General features: G+C 38.6%; 1 protein-coding gene across 2 annotated transcripts in view; it reads left to right on the top strand.

Annotated features, from left to right (window-relative positions):
• Positions 1-282: 282 nt before the first annotated feature.
• The window catches only part of mfsd6a (major facilitator superfamily domain containing 6a), a 31,087-nt gene continuing 9,633 nt past the window's right edge, over positions 283-21,736 (top strand). The window contains exons 1-7 of one of the 2 annotated variants that reach the window (XM_042404455.1): positions 283-563; positions 3,090-4,656; positions 11,327-11,424; positions 14,477-14,638; positions 14,876-14,974; positions 15,818-16,110; positions 19,408-21,688. In XM_042404455.1, the coding sequence (XP_042260389.1) occupies positions 3,092-4,656; positions 11,327-11,424; positions 14,477-14,638; positions 14,876-14,974; positions 15,818-16,110; positions 19,408-19,608 (2,418 nt within the window). In that variant the 5' untranslated portion in view covers positions 283-563; positions 3,090-3,091 and the 3' untranslated portion in view covers positions 19,609-21,688. Of the gene's footprint in view, positions 564-3,089; positions 4,657-11,326; positions 11,425-14,476; positions 14,639-14,875; positions 14,975-15,817; positions 16,111-19,407; positions 21,689-21,736 lie in introns of those variants that run through there. The other variant, XM_042404456.1, reaches the window with a different exon arrangement.

The raw sequence follows: 21,736 nt of genomic DNA, 5'->3' as shown, positions 1-21,736 counted from the left end.
ATATAAATATAAATATAAATATAATATGATATATGATGTGTTATATTGTCAGCAGAGACCGGTGTTGCACTGTATTTGGTGACCCATCAGATTCTTTGACCTGTAGTGTTGGAAGAAGTACTCAGATCCTTTACGTCAGTAAAAGTATCAATATAACAATGTAAAAATACTTCATCACAAGTAAAAATCCTACATCAATCCTGCATAAGTAAAAGTACTTCGTCCAACGCTACAGGTCTCAGAATCTGATGGGTCACCAAACACGATGTAACACCGGAAGTTGCGGCCTCCATCTTGTCTAACTTGACGCGGGTGTCTCGGGCAGCAGGACAGGTGGGAGCTCCGGTCTGACGAGCTGCTGTTGTTCTGAACACAAAGAGAGGAGCCGGACAGAATCACTACATTAAAAACATGAACACATCACGATACATTTAAACATTATTATATCTCATTTAAAAACCGACATTTATGACGCGTTTTGTGTGAGAAATGTCCGACAGCAGAGAGAAAAATTCATCAGAAACTGCGCAGTCATAGTTTAATGGGAGCGGTGACCTGAGCAGGTGAGACATTTATGTGTTTTTGTCTTTAATCTGACTGTTTTCTCTTATATTTAGTGTTTTTTAATATGTTTAATGAGTTAAATCGACGTTACAGGAGGCTAGTTTAATGATCGTTTGTTAAACAGTCGTTTTCTGCCTGTTAAACCGGTTTATTTATCATTTTACGACATTTTAGACAATTTACTCCATTTCTGCCGTTAAACTGTGTTCAATTCATTCAATTTTATTAATTTTACGTGTAAAATAAACCGCATCTTTGCTCAAGATATCAAATACTTCCGCATATGATCGTCAGCGACTGTCAGTGACGGGCAGACGGTTTCCAAACTGGGGTCCGCGGACCTCCTGCGGTCCTGTAAGGGCTGCTCGTAACAGGGTATATTTATACATATCAGCTGCGGTGGAAAAAGTACTCAGATCCCTCACTGCAGTAAAAGTACCAACACAGCAATGTAAAAATACTCCATTACAGTAAAAGTACATAAGTATTATGAGCTTGATGTAGTTAAAGTATTGCAGTAAAAGTACATAAGTATTATGAGCTTGATGTAGTTAAAGTATTGCAGTAAAAGTACAGTAAGTATTATGAGCTTGATGTAGTTAAAGTATTGCAGTAAAAGTACATAAGTATTATGAGCTTGATGTAGTTAAAGTATTGCAGTAAAAGTACATAAGTATTATGAGCTTGATGTAGTTAAAGTATTGCAGTAAAAGTACATAAGTATTATGAGCTTGATGTAGTTAAAGTATTGCAGTAAAAGTAGTGGTTTGGTCCCTCTGACTGATATATTATTATATATGACATCATTAGATTATTAATAGTGAAGCATCAGTGTTAGAGCAGCATGTTACTGTTGTAGCTGCTGGAGGTGGAGCTAGTTTACACTACTTTATATACAGTTAGCTAGTTTAGTCCAGTGATTCCCAACCTAGGGGTCGGGGCCCCTCCAAAGGGTCAGCAGATAAATCTGAGGGGTCGTGAGATGATTAATGGGAGAGGAAAGAAGAAAAAACAAAGTTCTGATACACAAATCTGTTTTCAGTTTTTGGACTTTTTCTCTAATCTTTGATTTTTGCTGAAATATTGGATCATTTGAACATTTATTGAGGCCTGGGGACCTCCAAGGATCTTCAAATGTTCCACTCAGGGTTCACAGCAAAACAGGACTGTTCATATTCTTAATATTATTGTCTTCACAGAAAAAAACTGTTTTTAGATTGCATTATGGATTAGAAAGGGTTCAGTAGTCTCTAAACTTGAGTTCAAGGGCCTTGAAGGACTTCTCAGTTAGTTTTATTTCACTTTAATTTGATTAGGAATGAGTTGAATGGTAGAATTGAGTGTTTTGTTTTAATTTTTGTAGTAAAATTGTTTCGGAAATGGGAGCAGACACCTCTAAGGGTCCTTGTAGAAGTTCCAGGAGACGATGGGGAGTCTTTGTGGTGACTAACATGACTTTTGAGTACGTGTAGGAGATTGTTTGAGTCCTCAATGAACTTTAAGTGGTCCTTGAAGGTTTTATTGTACTTTAATTTGATTAGAAAAGAGTTGCATATTAGAATTGAGTGTTCTGTTTAGATTTTTGTGGTAAACTGGTTTCTGAAATGGTAAGGGGCACTTTCAAGGGAACTTGTAGAAGTTCCAGCAGTCATTGGTACATTTAGGAGGTTATTTCAGTCCTTGAGAAGGTTCTGTAAGTTTGTAAGGATGTTCAAGGAGTAATTGAGTAATTACAATGACAGTTGTTACAGAGGGTCCTGAGGTAAAGTCTGATGGTCCTTGAAGAGGTTGTAGGTGTCTGTAAAGGTGTTTCATGAGTCCTTGAGGAAGTAAAAGCTCCTGGTGAGGTTTTAAAGGTGTTCCAGGTGTCCTTGAGCAGCTTTCCATCATGTTATTCCTCTGAAAGAATGAAGATGATCATAATTCTCCTCTCATCTTTTCTCACCGTTCAATTCTGTGTTTATCTGAAGGAAATTCCTCCCACTGAAACTTAATCAGATGTGAGTCCTTGGATCTGTGTGAAAGGCCGAAGCATCAAAAAGTTTCCTTGTTCAGTCGATTCTTTACTATTATGACTCAAACTGATGATTTTCTAACAAAGAATCTTAGAAAAAGAAATAACAGCTCACCTTTTCAGTGTCTGTTTCTTAAAAATCTGTTCTGTTTAGGATGTGAGTGACTACGGCTGCAGTGTTTAAAGCTCACTCCTCTGAAGTTAGATCTATTTATATCAGTATTGGCTGTTTGACTGGGCTGTTAATGTTGGAAAATCTCCAGAGAAACGAATCCTTTCAAGACTCTTTCCTGCAACACCGTTGTGCTGTTAAGAAGAGACTCACGTGTTTTCAAAAGACAGATGTAAAGGTCTGTTTTCTGAACATCATACATTATACTGGACAGGACATGTTTAGTTTCTTTCCAGACATTTTGGTTGTTAAAGTGGGAGAACGTGATGATTTGGTTACTGAGCGTTGGTGTCATTGCGTCCTGCAGCTGCTTTAATCCCTCATTTCCTTATCTTCCAGATATGGCAGCTGACGACAAGGTTGCCATCCTGACAGACGATGAGGAGGAGCAGAAGAGGAAGTATGTGTTGGCCGAACCATTCAACACCCTGTCGATGGAGCGGCAGGTGGGTGTGTCTGCCACGCCTGCGCCCGCCGCTGACGCCCCGCCCGAGCAGCCAACGGCCACCTCCATCGACTGCTGCGAGAGGATGTGCCTCCACATCAACAGCCACCTCCTCATCTCCAAAGTCTTCTACTTCTTCTTCTACGCCGCCTACGGCTCGCTGCACCCTCTGCTGGCCGTGTACTACAAGCAGCTGGGCATGTCGGCCAGCCGCAGCGGGCTGCTCGTCGGCATCCGTTACTTCATCGAGTTCTGCAGCGCCCCCTTCTGGGGCGTGGTGGCCGACCGCTTCAAGAAGGGGAAGGCGGTGCTGCTGTTCTCCGTGTTCTGCTGGCTGGTGTTCAACTGCGGCATCGGTTTTGTTAAACCTGCGGAGATGAAGTGCGAGGAGAAAGGTGCTGTTCCGGCGACGACGTTGGCGACGACGTTGGCGCCAACGAGGACGACTCTTCCGCACAGTAACGTCTCGTATTCAAGCAACTCCACCCACCACACCAGGAGCCGACGTAGCTTCCTTGACCTCTTTGAACTCCTGGACTCCTACCTCAGCGTGCTCCCCAGGCACGAGCGAAGTGTGGACGCCAACGTGACATCATCCCCTTTCAAGCCAGCTAACACAACCCATGTCACGCCAAACACCACACTCCACACCACCCCCCCCACCAAAACCAAAACCACCTCCACCACCAAAACCACCACCACCACCACCACCACCTCCCCTGCTCCGACCAAAGCCAAGGAGTACCAGATCATCTACAACAAGGACCAGGTGGAGACCATCTTCCTGCTCATTCTGCTTGTCATTATTGTCGGCGAGTTCTTCAGCGCCCCCGCCGTCACCATTGTGGACACCGTCACCCTGCAGTATCTCGGCAAAGCCCGCGACCGCTACGGCCTGCAGAGGATGTGGGGCTCTCTGGGCTGGGGTCTGGCCATGCTGCTGGTGGGCATCTGGATCGATCACACGCACCTCACCGTCAAGCTGGACGGCGTGGGCTGCATCCTGCCTGAATACCGGCTCCACAACTACCGGATCGCTTTCATCGTCTTTGGCGTGCTGATGGGCGTGGCGTTCGTTGTCGCTACGCAGTTCTACTTTGAGAAAAGTGGCAACTACCAGCAGGAGCCCCCAGAGGGGGTGGTGGAGGAGTCGGACAGTCCTCAGGCCTTGCCCGAGTCAGGGTCTTCGGATCAGACGCCCATCAGCTCTGACGGCGCTCAGGAGTTCCACTACAGCGACCTTCTGAAGCTGCTGTGCAGCGTGCGCTACAGCTCCGTCCTGTTCGTCGCCTGGTTCATGGGCTTCGGCTACGGCTTCGTCTTCAGCTTCCTGTACTGGCACTTAGAGGACCTGAAGGGGACGTACACGCTGTTCGGGATCTGCTCTGTCCTGAGCCACGTCTCCGAACTCGTCGCCTACTTCACCAGCCACAAGTTCATCGAGCTGGTTGGACACGTCAGGTAAGAACAGGCTCATAGGATGTTACTTTTTATCTAAACTTTACAACCATACCGTGAGGAGTCATTCCTCTGGATGTTTAGTCATAAAAGCACCCGTCACAAGTTCCCAGAGTCCAACGTGACGTCTGTAAATGTCTTATTTCATGTGACCAACAGTTCAAAACCCAAACAGATTCAGCTTACAAAGATATAAAGCTGGAAAATGCTCAAACTGAAGAAACTGGAACCAGAGAATCTTTCCGACCAGCTGCAATTCAGCGTACAAAAACATTTTTTTGTTCATACTTAATTCGTTTTTAGATTGCACAATCCTCTATATTTTTATTATTATTTAACTGTATCTTAATCCATCAATCTGCATCAAAATACACATCAGTGTGAATTATGGAATATGGTTGTTTTCTTTTATTCGTGTTCAGTAGAAAATATTAAAATTGCCAATAAAAGCTCAGATTTCCTTTTAATTTAAAGACATTTATTGAAAAAGATGAGGGATCCTGATCAATACCTTTACTTATCCCTCCTGTCTTGCAGCCTTCGTGTCAGTAAATAAGGACGTCTGTGTGTATGAAGCGCTTCAGGTTGATGTTTGAAACAATGATGTCATTGATGCTGATGTGGTTCCCGTCGGAGTGAATTAGGGGCCGGACCTCGCGGGCAGCGGGGACATTTGAGAGCGTGGTGTTAGATTTCAGGCTGCTGCTGTGTAAAACTGCATCAGCGCTGCACATAAAACACACACAACATCTCCTCTGTTGACTCAGAATCGACTCCTGAGTCAACATCAGTACAGCTGCAGCGCTGCTATAGCAACAGTCATGAAGCTCACGTCAAACTAAAAAACTGCTTCTGTTTGGGAGCAACTTTCTGAATTATTAATGTGTATTGAAGCTCAAGTGTCACATGGTACCAACTAGCGATGATTATTTCATGATTGATTGATTCTCTTGTTCAATCAGTAGATTGTTTGATCCATAAAACATCATAAAACAGTGAAAAACGTCCATCACAATATCATAGAGCACATGGTGATGTCATTAAATGTCTTATTTTTCCCGTTTTAAAAGTACACAACCTATAAAATATTAAGAAAAGCAGCAAATTCTTATATTTAAGAACCTGGAAGCATCAAATCTTGGGCATTTTTGTTTAAAAAAAAATCACTAAAATGATTCATTTTCAATTTTCAATCAACTAAATTGACTAAATATTGTGAAAAAGTGTCAGTCTCTGTCTCTCTGATGTCTTCAGTTTGCTGGTTTTGTCCGACCAGCTGTCCCAAAGTAAAACAATTAATTATTGATCGATTATTTTTCTGAAATAGAAAATATTGAAAAATAGTTTTACCTGTTGAGTTTTTATCCTGCTTTTTGTTAAAGAATATTTCAAAAACTTGTTTATGTGACATATTCTGGCCTTTTTCTTTACACAGATGCTTTTAACCTCCGACCACAGACCCAGTTTTCAGTCTTTTTTTAAGGGGCCGACAGCAGGTCAACAGTATCTGAGGTGGTAACCTGAAGATCATAAACATTGTGTTTTGGTTTGGTGCTTATTCAAATTTTGAAAGTTTAGAGTGTGTAAGCTCTTATAACATGATGATGAGGAAGTATATGATGGACGGTCTCATTGCGCAATTATGATTCAAAAGTTGTTGCAGCAATTTTTGGGTTGATACCATTTGTTAAAGAGATTTAGTGCAAAATGTAACTACTTTTAACCACTCGAGAACTGAAAAAAAATGGTCAAAAATTCCTCCAAAATACCACATTAAGACACCGAGACCACAGAAAAATTCATGTTGTGATTTGGTTTCAAAAACTTTTGACATTTGGAGATTTCTGTAAGAGTTACATTTTACGGAAATTGCTCAGAAACCCCCTTATTGTCAGTATTCCCAGTAATGCCTCACATCCTCGTAATGCCCTCGGTCTCTAGTTTGTGGGTGTAAAGTTTCATGAGGATGTGATTATCCTAGAGGTCACATTTTTTATACAGTCTCACTACAATGAAATGGCTACTGTGGGCATTAACATCATCACACATGAATACAGTTGGGCTCATTGAATCCACAAGAGTCTCAGCTTTCCATTCAGACCCAATCTATGCAATTCCAAGACTGTTTAGAGACCCCAGTATGCAGAAATTACATGCGTCTGTAAAGGGGAGACTGGTGGGTATCCATAGAACACATCTTCATTCAGATATCTTGAGGTCAGAGGTCAAGGGGCCCCTTTGAAAATGGCCGTGCCAGTTTTTTCCTCGCCAAAATTTAGCCTAACTTTGGAGCGTTATTTAGCCTCCTTCCAGACAAGCTAGCATGACACGGTTGGTACCAATGGAGGCCTCATGTTATCTAGTTTCATGTCTACTTTCATATGTTACCAGAACTTCACTGTAGCTGCCACGTTTCACATAATTAAATAAAACAAAAACATGCAGTACAGTTCAGAAACTGTAAAACAAATTGGTTTCCTTCATTGCAGCGAAACAGATGTTTCATTTTCTGCAACTCATACAGTCAGACAGATTTAACCTGAATATTGAAATCTGTGTTTTACTGCGTTATTCATCTGGCTTATCTCACACATATTTTCTTCATGTTGTTCAGACCTCAGCGTGTGTGTGTGAGGTGTGAAGGTGGGTGACGCTCTGCTGCAAAAATAAACTTCCTGCTTTACTGGAAACTTTGAAGCAGAGCAGACAGACACACACAGTGAGCAGCAGAGCAGAGCTGCAGGTTTTTTAAGCATCTCGCTCCGTTCTGGTGGTCGTTAATCTTCGTCTCAGATCGGAGGACGATAACGAGTCAGGCTGCAGGTGTCCTGTGTTGATCCTGTCAGTAGAGCTTTAGTTCACACTTTCTGAACGAAGGACAGTGAAAGTTACCATTTTATATCCCATCTCCGGTGTTACAGGACATGTTAAAGAACTTTTTTCATTATTATTATTATTATTTATCTGTATCTTAATCCATCAACCTGCTTAGAAATACACATCAGTGAGAAATATGAGACATATGTTCATTAGAAAATATTGAAAATGCTCAAAAAAAAGCTCCTTCTTGCTTAATTCAAAGACATTTATTGAAAAAAGAAATATTCTGCTCACTATTTTACACTTTCTAAATGAGAAAAGAGAAATGAAAGTTCTGAAGTTTACACGTAGAAAACGGACACAAGATTGTTCTGTAGTGAGGGCGGATGTGCTTGTAGAAGTGTAAATGCCAATATAAATATAAATATGAGTGTAAATACACTGTGTGTGTGTGTGTGTGTGTGTGTGTGTGTGTATTGACAGGACAGGACACACATTTACACAGTGCAGAACAGACAAAGACACAGTGTGAGTGAATGAGATGAGAGTATTGTAGGGTTTGAGGAGTCAGACATGATCTAACACACTTTGTTTCCAGGGAAAGAAAAAGACTGTAACTTTAGAAAATACCCACTTGATTTGGAAAACTCTGAAACACATCAGCTTCAGCTTAAATGCTTTTTTATATGTAAAGAGGCTCATCTGAGACCATTAGAAAGGAGAAATTATTACAGCAACTAATAACTCTTTTGATGTACATATGGGCATGTGAGTAATGTTTTCAGTGACTTAGACTTAAGAAAAAGTGAGCTTATCCTGCAATTAATGATTATTTTCAGTTTCCATTCATCTGCTGATTATTTTTTACCGATTGTTTCATGTATTAAACATCAAAAATAGTGAAAAATCACAACTTCCAGCAGCTAAGGTGACACTTTCACATGTCTTTATTCACCGATCAACAGTCCAAAACTAGAAAAATGTTGAGTTTGCAATGATATATGACAAAGAAAAGCAGAAATTTCTTACATTTGAAGAGCTGAAACTAGAGAATATTTGCTTATCGTTTCAGCCTTATCTAGTAGTGCACTTTCATAAAGTCATGAGATTCATAGCAGACAGATTTTTGTGAGATATCCTGACTTTTAGAATGGATCCAGCTCCAGATAGTCTGGATCCTACATTTCCCATGATGCAACTCATTCTGTCAGACAGAAAACATTGTAGGGCTGCAACTAATGATTCATTTCATTATCAATTAATCTACAAAATGTCAGAAAATGGTCAAAAATGTCGGTCACTGTTTCCCAAAGATGACATCTTCAAATGTCTTGTTTTGTCCACAACTTAAAGATATTCAGTTTACTGTCATAAAGGAATAAAGAAAACAGGAAATATTCACATTTAAGAAGCTGGAATCAGATAATTTGGACACTTTTTTCCTTAAAAAATAACTCAAAATGATTATTTGGCGATTCATTTAATAGTAAGCAACTAATTGTTACTGCTCTAAAACATCACACAGCTGTGTTCACATGATGGTTTTGTGTGTCGACCAACATATTTACATTTATGATAATGAAACCTTCCCCCGAATGTATCAGTCTGACGTGTGTTATCATTGTTAATGTTCCTAATAGTCATAACAGCTTTATCTTGTGGTTAGCAGCTGTTATCATCATCAGAGGGAAACACTAACATCACCTGCTGTTTTCTCCAGGCAGCGAACAGGAACTGACTGTCTCTGCTGAACATTTAGAAGAGGGCTTTCCCTGGGGATATAAATGTAATGATTTAAAAGTCTCACATTGGTAAATAAGCTGCTTGTGGATTTTAAATTGTTTTCAGTGAGAGCTTTTATTTATCCGTGTGTGCTCAGCAAACCGTCTTTGGGTGGTCAAACAGAGAAATAATCCTGTGTGGATCAATATCCAGAGGGTTTGAGGGCGTGTCATGTTCAGGTTGGTTTATCTGCTGTTTGTGCAGGTCAAAGCGAAGACATTCTCCAAATAACACAACAGGGATGTCTGAAAATGTCAAGATGCTCTAACATGGAAATTACAGCTGCAATAGAAAACACAACCTAACAAACAACAAGAAACCAACATGTAAGGATTACAGGTAGAAAGACTTTATTACCTGATATTGACAGAAAACAATTAAATTTAGTTAATTGCTTATTGGTTTAGGGACAATTATATATCATGAACTAATGCCAGACACAAACTAAACAATACATATAAATACATGAATGCATAAAGCACAAAACTTAACAAGAAAATACATATGAAACAGCACAAAACTAAAAAAAAAATACAAACAATGATGCCAATCATCACATTTTGATAATTGATTCATAGAAAAATACAATTTTTTAAACTGAAATGAATATATATAAGATTTGTGTGCTTTTCTCCATTTTATATATATCATCATAAACGTTTGTGTTTTGTTACTTTTAGTGAATAAAAAATATTAATTTAAGGAGATTTTTAAAACTTAACAATCATCTAACAAAACCTCAAATGAACCAGCTACGTGTGCATAACATGTCTTTGTTTAAAAGCTCTGGCAGACTTGTACTTACTATAATTAAACCGATAAGTCCATTAATTGATTAGTTGATCAACAGGAAACTAGTTGGCAGTAGTTTCTTAATAGATTAATCATATCAGTGGTTTGTCAATGCGTCAAGGTGTGCACGTCCTAACACATAACATGTGTTTAGGCAAAAGCAACCTCAAGAGAAGACTGAACAGAAAAGTCGATTTATTAAGTACAGTTACAATGTTTTGACTTTATGTCTTCATCAGGTCATATTCAACATGTGACCAAGAAGGTCCAAGTGTGAATCTCAGGTCGAGCCAATCAATGATGTCAATATGTCGGCTACTCATCCAGTTATGCAGCACAAAACTCAGAGATATCAGTTCCACGTCAGCCCCTTGAGCACAATCAGTTTAACAGTTTGAATAAATCTATTTGCACAAAAAGAAGAGGACCAATCACTGATCTACAACTACGCAAGTTCAGAAAAATACATAAAAAACATGATCAAACAGTTGTACACGAGTTGCCAAACGTGCTAGATGATGATCAATCATCAGAATCGCTCAAATTCAAGGAAATCAAAGATTACAAAAAATGTCAAAATCCTCGTCAATCAGTGGTGATAGACAGTATTCAGGGTTTATATGCAATACCGTCTCACTTTGAGGAAGTTCATCCAACCTCACCTGATAAAGACGTGATGTCAAAACGTCATAATTGTTCTTAATCAACTTCAACTACAAGAAAACATGTCAATCATTCTCTGGTTGCAGCCTTTCAGATGTGAGGATTTGATGTTTTTGTTTGTCATGTAATGATTGTGATCTGAATATCTGCTGGTTTTTGACTGTTGGTCCGTCCAAACAAGCATTTTTATCTTGAGATCTGATAAATTATGATACTGTATGAATATTCTGATTAATAAATAATAAAAGTAATAGTTATTTACAAACCACATTTAACAAACTTATGAACTCTGCTTTCAAACAGAGGAGGTGTAATTTCACTTCAAATCCTAAATGATCTTAAGATCTGCTCATTTAGTCAATGAAATGTAAAAAATTTACAATTGATTAGAGCTGACGGTTTGATTGTTTTGTCCAAAACCTTAAAATATTCAATTTATTGTCATATATATCAAAGAAAAACAGCAAATTGTCATGTTTAAGAAGCTGGAACAAAAGACTATTTGGCATTTTTGCTTGAAAAATGACTAAAATCACAAACCGATAATTGAAATAGTTGCTTCACACAATCGACTAATCAATTAATTGACTAATCATCCTCCGTCTCTCCCCCTCAGAGTGCTGTACATCGGCCTGGCCTGCAACACGGCGCGTTACCTGTACATCTCCTACCTGACCAACGCCTGGACCGTGCTGCCCATGGAGGTCCTTCAAGGTAACGTGCCCTCATTTCTCTGTCTGCAGGGAGGACGGGGGAAGCTAGGACCCAGGGGACAGGAAAGGAGCCGGCGGTGTTTGTCTAAGCTTATCAGTCGGCCTTTTCTTCCTCCAGCAGCCCGGCTCGCTAACGGCAGCGAAGCAGGATGTGCTGGTTGGTGGGAGGCGGCCCGAGCTGCATGTCAGACGTTGATGAGTTTGTAGAAGGAGAGGAACCTCTGACTCATATTTTCACATCCTAAAAACAAACTAAGTGGCACCTAAAACAACCAGAGAGAGAGAACTTAATGAGGCTAAAAGCTCGTCTGTCATGACGTCCATCTTTATATACAGTACAGTCAGTGCATGAGACATAAAAGAAATGTACAGGATTTAAAATAATATTCACATTAATGGGTCAAGAGAGCAACTTGAAGTCCAACTGAAAGTAAACTTCCTTATTTTGTCTGTTACAGCAACATATCTGCTCTGTTTCTTTGGTGTCATGATGACGCTGCCTAGTCTCACGTTATTTTTGATTAAATACATTTCTGTCATCTGCTAACGTAACTGGAGTCATTATTTCAACTGATTACCAAATTATTTAGTTTTTACTTGTAAAAACAACTATCGCTTCATCTTGTTATATCACAAAACTCTGATTAAAACACACTTTTTGCATTAATATTTTCAGTTGGCAAGTCGTTTATAACAAGAAACTTCCAGATGTCCTAAAAAATAAAACATCACAACTTTCTAGAGTCCACAGTGACGTCATCAAATATTGTATAACCAAACATAATACATTTTCTGACCTATAACCATTAAATCTTTGCCATTTTTGCTTAAAAAAGGCACTAAATGATTAATCGATTATTGATTCAACTAATCGTTGCAACTCTAGACTACTGCTGCTTTCACTGTGTAGAAATTATGTAACACATCTACAACATGCCCCCAAAACATCAGCAGCCAGAGAGAGCAGCATTGACAGCAAAGAGACCAGATTTTTACATTTTGTAGCTCAGGGTTTTTCCTGATAATCAATATAATATTACATCATCCTCCCCTCGAATCCTCCTGAATTTACAGTCGCATATCAGTTCCTTTTCTGAGAAATTGTAGGAAACTGTGGGAGCTGGAAACATAAGAGTTTTAAACAAGTTTTATTAGCAAAACTACCAGTTTCAGTTGAATAAATCCAACTAATGTCATAAATGATCCTGAAGGTAGAAATGAGAAAAAGCTTCATTAATCATCTGTTTCTCATGAGATTTATGAAAACAGATGCTACAGATCATTTAAGATGCAAATATCAGTATCAAAGTAGAAACACATTTAAAACAGATACAGATCACATGACTAAAAGGAAATAATAAAGAGAATAAACAGTGAAGTCTAGTAAAGTGATGAATGTCTTTGTGACTGTGGGAGGAAACTTGTTGAAACTTGTTTGAGACGTCAACGCTGAGAAAACACTGACGCCTCACAGAGCAAACAAAATTCACTCCCTCAAGTTCAAGTTGGCTGCCTGTTTTGACTTTGAACCAGCAAAACAATTAAAAGTTTAAAAGAACGAGTCGTCAACATGTCCATTAGCTCCCGAATGTCCAGCGAGAGTCGATAACACAGCAGAAAACATCAGGAAGAGCAACAGGCGACTTTTTTACTGTTGTTTACTTCAAGCACATAATCTGTGATAAGCTGCGACCGGCTCGACGCTGCGTCATGTGACACGTTGTGTTTCAGACTTCAGGCAGGAAGTTGACCTTTTTTATTTTCATGTATGAAGATAACAGAATATTTTCATAATCTTATAGTGTTACTGTTGGAACCAGCAGAGATGGATCAACAAATACTGGATATTTTAAACCGATACAGACCACAAAACTCAAATATTCTTCTAAAAGTCAGCAGGGAGCGTCATTTGTTACATTTTGGACCATAAATAGAGATTATAGACCAACAAATACTAATTACTGATATCAGTAGTTGTGCATTTTAGGCATCTGATAATAATATATAAACACTTTAGATCAGGATCACTTAAATTAGATTATTAAAGAAAAGTTTATTTTTACAATATAAAAATAAACTCAGTGTTCTCTGGAATAAAGACACATTTTCTAAATTATTAGTTATAAATAGAGCTGCAACAAATAGTAATTAAACAATCGGAAACTATTCTGATGATTGATTGATCATTTTGGTCCTTTTTATGAGAAAAAACAGTTTCAAGTTGTCAGACTCTTACATCGTCACTGGGGACTGATGTGATGGATATTTTTCACTTGTTTGATGTTTTATAGACCAAAAAAATAATCAGGAGATTAATTAGTTGCAGCCCTAATTATAAGTATCTTGCATTTTCTCTACTGCAGTTTCTGTGAAGTTAGTTATCAGCCGACACATAAATGTTGATGCTAATATATCTGCAGTTTCTGTGATTCTAGTGGAAACATCAAATACGTCAAGAAATAATCAAAACTTTAATAATTCACAGAATCAAAAGGCTCCTGAAAAAATTGTGCAATTAAAAACACTCTCAAATACTTGCAATTACACTTTTTTTATTCTGATTTCCTGAAATAAGTTCAAGTCTGAACTTATCTAGAAAAATAAACTGGTTGCTGATAAATGTTCAACTTCTATATAAATGAAACTTTGTCTGAACGTTTTTTTTTAGGTAACACTTGAACTCTCTCCAGACCACAGCAGTTTATTATAATCTGCTCAACTTTCATAATATTTAAACAGCAGATTTCTCTTATACAGCTTCTCAGAGTTGTATGTAACCTTATTTTACAACTATAATTGTTGTAAAATAGCTTAAATGCTGTATTTTTAAGATCTTGGATACATTACAGTTAACTAATTAACTGACTGTTAAAGCCAATAAAATAAACAATAAATGCTGCTGTTTCATTGTTTCCCAATTTATCACTCAAATATCACTTTAATTTAAAGGTTAACAGTCGTTATTATCTTTTTTTAATAAACATCAAGTCCGTACCTGCAGAATAGCTGCAGACATCATGTGAACCACGTCTGTCTCTTTCTGTGTCCTCCAGGTGTGACGCACGCCTCAGTTTGGGCAGCCTGCATCTCCTACCTGAGCGCCGCCGTCCCGCCGGCCCTGCGGACGTCTGCGCAGGGCATCCTGCAGGGCCTGCACCTCGGCTTGGGCCGCGGCTGTGGAGCCATGGTGGGAGGAGTGTTCGTCAGCTATTTCGGTATGATGTCACACGCTGGAGCTCCTGTTGTGTTCGATGACAATAAACCGTTGCAGAAGAAGTTTGTTGTTTTATTTTGACCAGTTGGGGCCAGAAAATCATTTTGTAAGAAGTGATTATTAAGTTTTTCTGCCCTCTAGTGGACAAAAACTGCACTTTAAGTGGAATCTAATTGCAGAATTTATTTGTGTATTATTGATATTTTTACATCAGTGAGTGATTCCTTTCCTACTGCAGGTGCTGCGGAGACCTTCAGAGGAATCGGCATGGCCTCCCTCGTCATCCTCCTCATCTTCTCCTTCATCCAGTGTCTGAGCAGAGAGACCGAGGGGAAAGGTGGGACACTTCCTCCATCCAAACACACTGTTTCCCTTTTGTTTCGTTACCAGAGAACTGATAAACATCTATGCAGCGGCAAACAATACGTTTGCGTGCGTTTTTAAAGTAGATGAACAGGAAGGCATGAATTATACAGTAGCACAAAACCTATAAAGGATTTAACTTTATCAAATTAATACTAAACTGTCAAGGGAAAAAAACAACTAATTTATGATAGTTTTGTCCACAATCATCAATATTTTCAACCTCTAAAGGTGAGAAACAGGAGACTTAACTGGCATCTGATGATACTGTAACAGCACAACATAATTAACAGCTCAACTCTGCAGTAGATTTTTAATATTTTATAATCACATTTTGCGCTTTTCCCATAAATGATCTTCTATCTTCTCATACGTCGATAGTCGACACTACTGTGACATGTTGAAAGTTTCAGTGAGGAAAACTGTGAGGTTTGTTCCTTTTTTAATGAATTAATGCAGGTTTAGAAACTGTTTTTGGTCACATTTAAATGTATTTTTTATTATTTTTATCCTTTATTTACTCCTCGAGATTAAAAATCTCTTTTTTAAGAGCATCCTGGACAAGATAAGTGACAAGAGCAAGTACAGACAAACAGCATAAAACAGATAAATGTATCTCGTGATACATGATCATAAATAAAATTTGAAATACACATAATTTTGTTCTGTTTTTTTCCTGTATTTATTTTTTGCTGCATGTAGAAAACAAAACCTTCCTGATTGTTTTTCTTGTTTTATTTAGTTTGATGATTCTTAAATAAAAAAATAAAATACTACTATACTAAGTAATGTTTCCTGTTACCTCTTCTTCTCTCAGAGGACAAAATGCTGGCGGAGAACATCCCGGTCCCGTCCAGCCCGGTTCCCATCGCCACCATCGACCTGGTGCCGAACCAGACCGCCGTAGGTAGCCCCGCCCTGAACCGGCAGGCCGCCGTGTTGCCCGTCAAGAAGACAAAGCACCAGGAGGAGCAGGAGGATGTGACCCGGCCTGCCTGGGTGCTCTCCGGCGCCCCCTGGGTCACCATCGCCTTCGCCATCGTCCAGATCAGAGAGATGATAAACATGGCGAAGAGCGGCGGGCCGCCTCTGGAGACTCAACCGCTGCAGGTGAACAAAATCATGATTCTAAAATGTAATATTTAATATTCATTTATATGACTTTGCCATGTGTGTACATGTGTATAAGTACAAACATTCATATATTTCTCTGCATTTACATATTTATACCACTTTATATTCACTGTCAATTAATCAATTATTTTTCTGATTAATCAGTTTATAATTTAGTCTATCAAATGTCAAAAGTTAGTGAAAAATGTCCTTCACAGTTTCTCAGAGCTCAAGGTGGCATCTTGTTTTTGTCAAAAACCCAAAAACATTCAGTTTACTTTGATATAAAACAAACACAAGCAGCAAATTCTCACATTTTAGAAGCTGCAACCAGAGAATATTTGGTATATTTGTTTGATAAATAATGTAAAAAATCAATCAAATATCAAAGTTTTGTTATTTCCTGTAGATCTTGTAATTGATTAATATTTGCAGCACTTATGTTCTACTAACAGTATGTAGATGCTACAGCTGCTGCTAAAACATCTGAATTTTCATTAAATCTTAGTTGTCATCAGTTTTTGTCTGAACGCTTTAAACATTCACATGAATAATTGCTGATTTATTTATTTTTAGACACATTTAACACATTGACACATTGACACATTGACACATTTGACATCTAAAAATTCCGCAGAGTCTTCATGTATGAATCCCTCAGATGGATGACGCTCACTCATCCATAACGAATCATTAAACATGTTAGATTTTTGTGTTTTTAAGATCACAGTAATGCGTGTTGTAACTGGAAACAGACTTGTACAGCACTGGTGTAGCTGCAGTAACAGCATCTGTCATCGTTATTATTATTATATTATAATAATAATAATGACAGATGTTTTCCAGCTGTCATATCTGACAGTTTAATGACCGTGTGGGAAATGTTTCTTTACGGTTTACTAACTTGAACTTTCTGACACTTCCTCCTCTCTCCGGCTGCCCACACACACACACACACACACACACACACACACACACACACACACACACACACACACACACAGAAGAAAGGTGAGATATGTGTGTGTGTGTTTGCAAAGGTCAATGGAAAACTACCGTATGTGTGTGTGTGTGCGGGGGGAGAGGGGGGGAGGGGGACACGTCCGTCCAGAGTTTCCTCTGTGTGTTGATGCATGCGGTGATAACAGTGACTCATCTATACCTGTCTGTCTGTCTGTGTCTGTCTGTGTGTGTGTGTGTGTGTGTGTGTGTGTGTGTGGTATGTGGCATGTGGCCCCTGTACGTGCATGCGTATTTCTCCTCCCACGCTCGTGTCATGACGTCTTGTGATGAGGTGCATTGCATGCCTGAGTTACTCCCCGCTGATGTCACCCCGACCCCACCCATAGATACACATAGACGCCACATCAGGGCTGTGGGACGAGTCTCAGCCACGCCGCCATGTTGCTCCGGTCTTCTCGCCGCCCTCCTTTTGTGCTTCATTTGAATGTTTTTTAAAGAAAGAAACACAAAAACTGAAGCACAAAGAATCATTTTCGCAACACACAGGAGTTATTTCACAACATTAATGAATGAAAGCACAGTTGAAGGAGATCTTTTAGTAGCCAGTATGAACAGGAGGAAAGATTACAGCGAGGAAAACCTCTTTCACCGCTCATATGGACGCACTTATAAAATTTGTGAACCCGTCCTTTAGACGACTGTTAATCTTGGCAATCAAACTTAATTTGTAGCTTCTTTTAATTATTATCATTATTGTTATTATTATTGTTCAGAGTCCAACTGACCTGATGATCTCCCTCAAAGCATAAACGCTGCTTTCACGTTGAATTAACTTACATGAGACTAAATTTATATCAATCGTGTCTCTCAGGCACAAACATCATCAGCCTGAAACTCAGTTTCATTTTCCTGCTGCTCTTGGTTTTGTTTCTACAAAACGACTGAACAGAACGTCAAACTGTTACTAATAACTCACTGTATGTGTCATTTATGTAAATAATGTGGGAAATATGAATATCATTCAAATATTAGACATTTTAACTGTTAAAAACACATTCATATATGATGTTGACATATTAAATCATCATAGTAACCATATAAGAACACAATATGAAAGCAGGATATATGTTTAAAATAATTACAAAATTTTAATTTGTTGTAGTAATATTGTTTTACTGTTACTTTTTATTAAACAGAAGTATGCTGGTGTGAAAACCGTCATTTATTTTGTGATAAACTGCAGGAAAATTGATTGATTGATTGGCTCTTCACACAATATCCAGTACTTGTTTGCGTTCAGAGCGGCAACCACGTGCGCTGACACGTTGACACAATGACCAGCAGCGAACAATGTGGCGTCTACGTATGTGTGTGTGTGTATCTAAAGACCTCAACCTCCCTCTGCATCCTCAGCTCTGTGTGTCTGATCATTTCATCACTGATCAGTCTGATTGGTTTGTGTTCAGATGTTGTTAGTTTCTCAGACTTTGGTCTCCATGGTGAAGTCGGGTTGCACAAATATAAATTTCTATTTGTTTTTCTGAACTAAGCTGTTAACACACTGCAGTAAGGACACAAACTCTGCTTTATATTTATGATTTTTCCTTCTTCATTTCCACATTTTGTCTTATTTTATACATTTTTTTTAAAGTCTTTGGCGCTTGTGTAGACTGCAGCTACACTACTTCTAATAATAATTTGTGTTTAATGTGGTTTTTCCACAAAATAAGTTCAATTACCTCATTAAAAACTTTAAAATGACATTTAATCCAGAATCCACGAATATGAGATAAGTCCATGTTCAGTGTTTGTGCACTGGAGGCTTCATGTTTCCACGTCACACTTGTGTAAGTCTCATACTGGACCACGACTGGCTCCAAACTAGTCGTGATGTCACAAATTCTGCTCGTAGATTTAAAGTGAACTCAGAGAAACTTCCCACTCGGAGCAGATGGATGTGAAATCTGGTTTAAATCCAAACATCTGTAGACATCTGTCAGATCACAGATTTGCCTCTGAAGACGCAGCCTGCTGCTGGATTAAAGGTTAAAAACAGGTCAGTGCAGATGATGAAAATGTAAAGTTTGACTCATTGTAAGATAAAACTAATAGTCAGAATTTATCTTTGTGCAACCAGTCAGCGTATCTAATAGCAGACACTTTAAGATAAGTGTCTGGCTAGTTAGGTAGCTTTTCCAGCTAGCTTCTGTTTCCCGCCTGGTTTACAGATTAATGTTTAGCGTCCGTCATGATGGTGTCAGATGTGTGTGATGTAACTGTAAACCTTGCTGCCCGTCAGCTGCTCTCACTGTTTGTTCTCCTCGTTGCTAGGTATCTAATGACCGGGCGTCACCCGAGTATGAGGCGGTGGCGACGTCACACAGAAACCCCAGTGATGATGGCGACACTGCGTCCGCACAGTCGGAACCCATCCACCCAGCGCCCACGGACTCTAACGAGGACAACAAAGACCAAACGCACCCAGGAGGCCCCAGTGAAAACCCTGCCTTCACAGCAGAAAGCACAGGCTGACTGTCCATTTAGAGACTAATTTAATTTACACACGTGGAGCTTCATTCAGTGTGTTTTATTGCCGCAAAAATATCCATCTTTAACTGGTTGATTAGTCTCCAATTCAATCTTAAAATCTGAGTAATAATCTGCTGTTGCTGTGAAATAATTCCACCACAGTTTCATTAATGACGAGGACTCTCTAGAAATGAGTCAGTATCTTGACAAAATGCTGTATTTATGTGGATTTTTTTGTAAAAAAAAAAAAAAATTAGCTTGAAATGAGGCCAAAAAAATATCCCTTTATTCTCAAAAAGTGCTGATTTTTATTGGAAGCAGGTGGATTATTCCTCTAATCAGCAGAGTTTGATGGTTTTTAAAATGTTTTTTAAGACTCAGACTTGTTTCTATGGATTGTTTTTGCAATTTTTTTGGGGGGATTTGAATGTTCGGTTGAAGCTGAAGGTGTAATCCACACCTGTGAGCGTTGTGCACTATATTAACTACCTTTTACCGGTGGAGCGTGAAGGAAAATCCTTCAGATGTAAAGAATGTGCCTCTCCAAACTTAATTTATAAACTTTAAAAAAAGTAGGGAAATCTGACAAGATGGTGATTTAATTTACTGTAAGAAATTCAGACGGTTGACAGCACAAATTTAATGGATTAAAAAGCATTTTTTGAAGAATTTATTAGCAGCTGAGGTTGTTTCACAAATGGTTTTAAATCGCTGTAGTCATTTTTTTTTCATTAATTGTAACACAACACAGAGTGACCAAACTTTATTCCACTACAGTCTGATTTTATATTGACGATGTCGTTGCAACCGACAGACAAAAGGGTGAAGATGAGTTTTTACACTGGAGGATGAGGGTAGAAAGCTTTCAACCCTATCACATGATATTCTTCAGCCCAGTTGTATTTCAATTTCCATTTTTCAGAGCTGTAAGGACTTCTCACATACAGTATGTAAGCTGTGATAAATTAAAGACTACTTTTACTTTTCAGATTTAAGATTTAACACAAAGAAACATACAATAAGCTACAGCTGCAAGTGTCATATAATATTTTTAAAGACTAAACCAGTAATAAGCAGTGTCTAGTTTCAGAGTCGTTAGCGGCTCCTAGAAAGAAACATTTGACAGGACGTTACATGTTCACAAATCCTGTATGTATGAGTCAGTTGCTGCATTTTCATTTTGGTTTCTCACTAAATTATAAAAACTACAGATATGACAGATATGACCTCATAGTAACACACTGAAAGGTGGCGATGACCTCGTGTACTGATGAACTACTGTATTAGAATTTATTATTGTTGAGAGAGTTACAATTCTTACTTTATGTTGAGATCAAGGTAATTACTGCACATAATCCCATTATTTCCTCACAGCTTGGTAGCATAATTGTTTATTTGAAGCCACTGTAACACTTTAGAAGAACAGTGATTTGCAAAAAAAACTTGTGAATTAGATTCGTTTTCGAAGCGCTAACTCTCTAAAAGTCTACCCGCAGTGGAAAGAAGTTGCATTTTCTCACCTTCGTTTCACATTTTCTCACCTTCGTTTCACATTTTCTCACTTCTTTCAAGACAAAAAAAAAAAAAAAGCTGTTTGAAGACTCAGCTGCAGATAAACTTCTGGCTGAGACGGACGATTGTTTACTGAAGGATCTGTGAAGAAGTGCCTCTTAATTATCGTCACTGTTCTGACTTCTTATTACGACGTCAAGCAAGGATCCCTTTATACGCTCCTACAGGACGATCTGTCATTTTCAACACAGCATACAAAATATTTTTGTATTGAAGCTGCCGATAGTCAATACATCATATTTACTGTCTTTGTTTCCCATTTTCATGCCAAATAATTTCCAGTTTTCAGTGTTTTTCAGCCTCAGAAACTGAATTTCTGACGTCGTCGGAAGATGATTGAAGGAGGTTTTATGGAAAAAAGTGGAAAGAAATGAAATACGTATTTCTGTCTCTGAGGTAAAAGAGGAACCTCAGTGATGAAGGCCAATATCAGCTCTTTAACACAGTATCAGTGTAATATTGATCATATTGGTAAAAATATTATTAAATGTATGTTGTGTTGAAAAGTAAACTGTGTGTTTGTTTTACTACAGTCTGTCTGAGAGGAGCCTTTCTCCTC

The sequence above is a fragment of the Thunnus maccoyii genome, chromosome 24 (assembly GCF_910596095.1).
Source record: "Thunnus maccoyii chromosome 24, fThuMac1.1, whole genome shotgun sequence".
Classification (NCBI taxonomy): domain Eukaryota; kingdom Metazoa; phylum Chordata; class Actinopteri; order Scombriformes; family Scombridae; genus Thunnus; species Thunnus maccoyii.
This window is presented reverse-complemented; position numbering and strand designations above follow the sequence as displayed.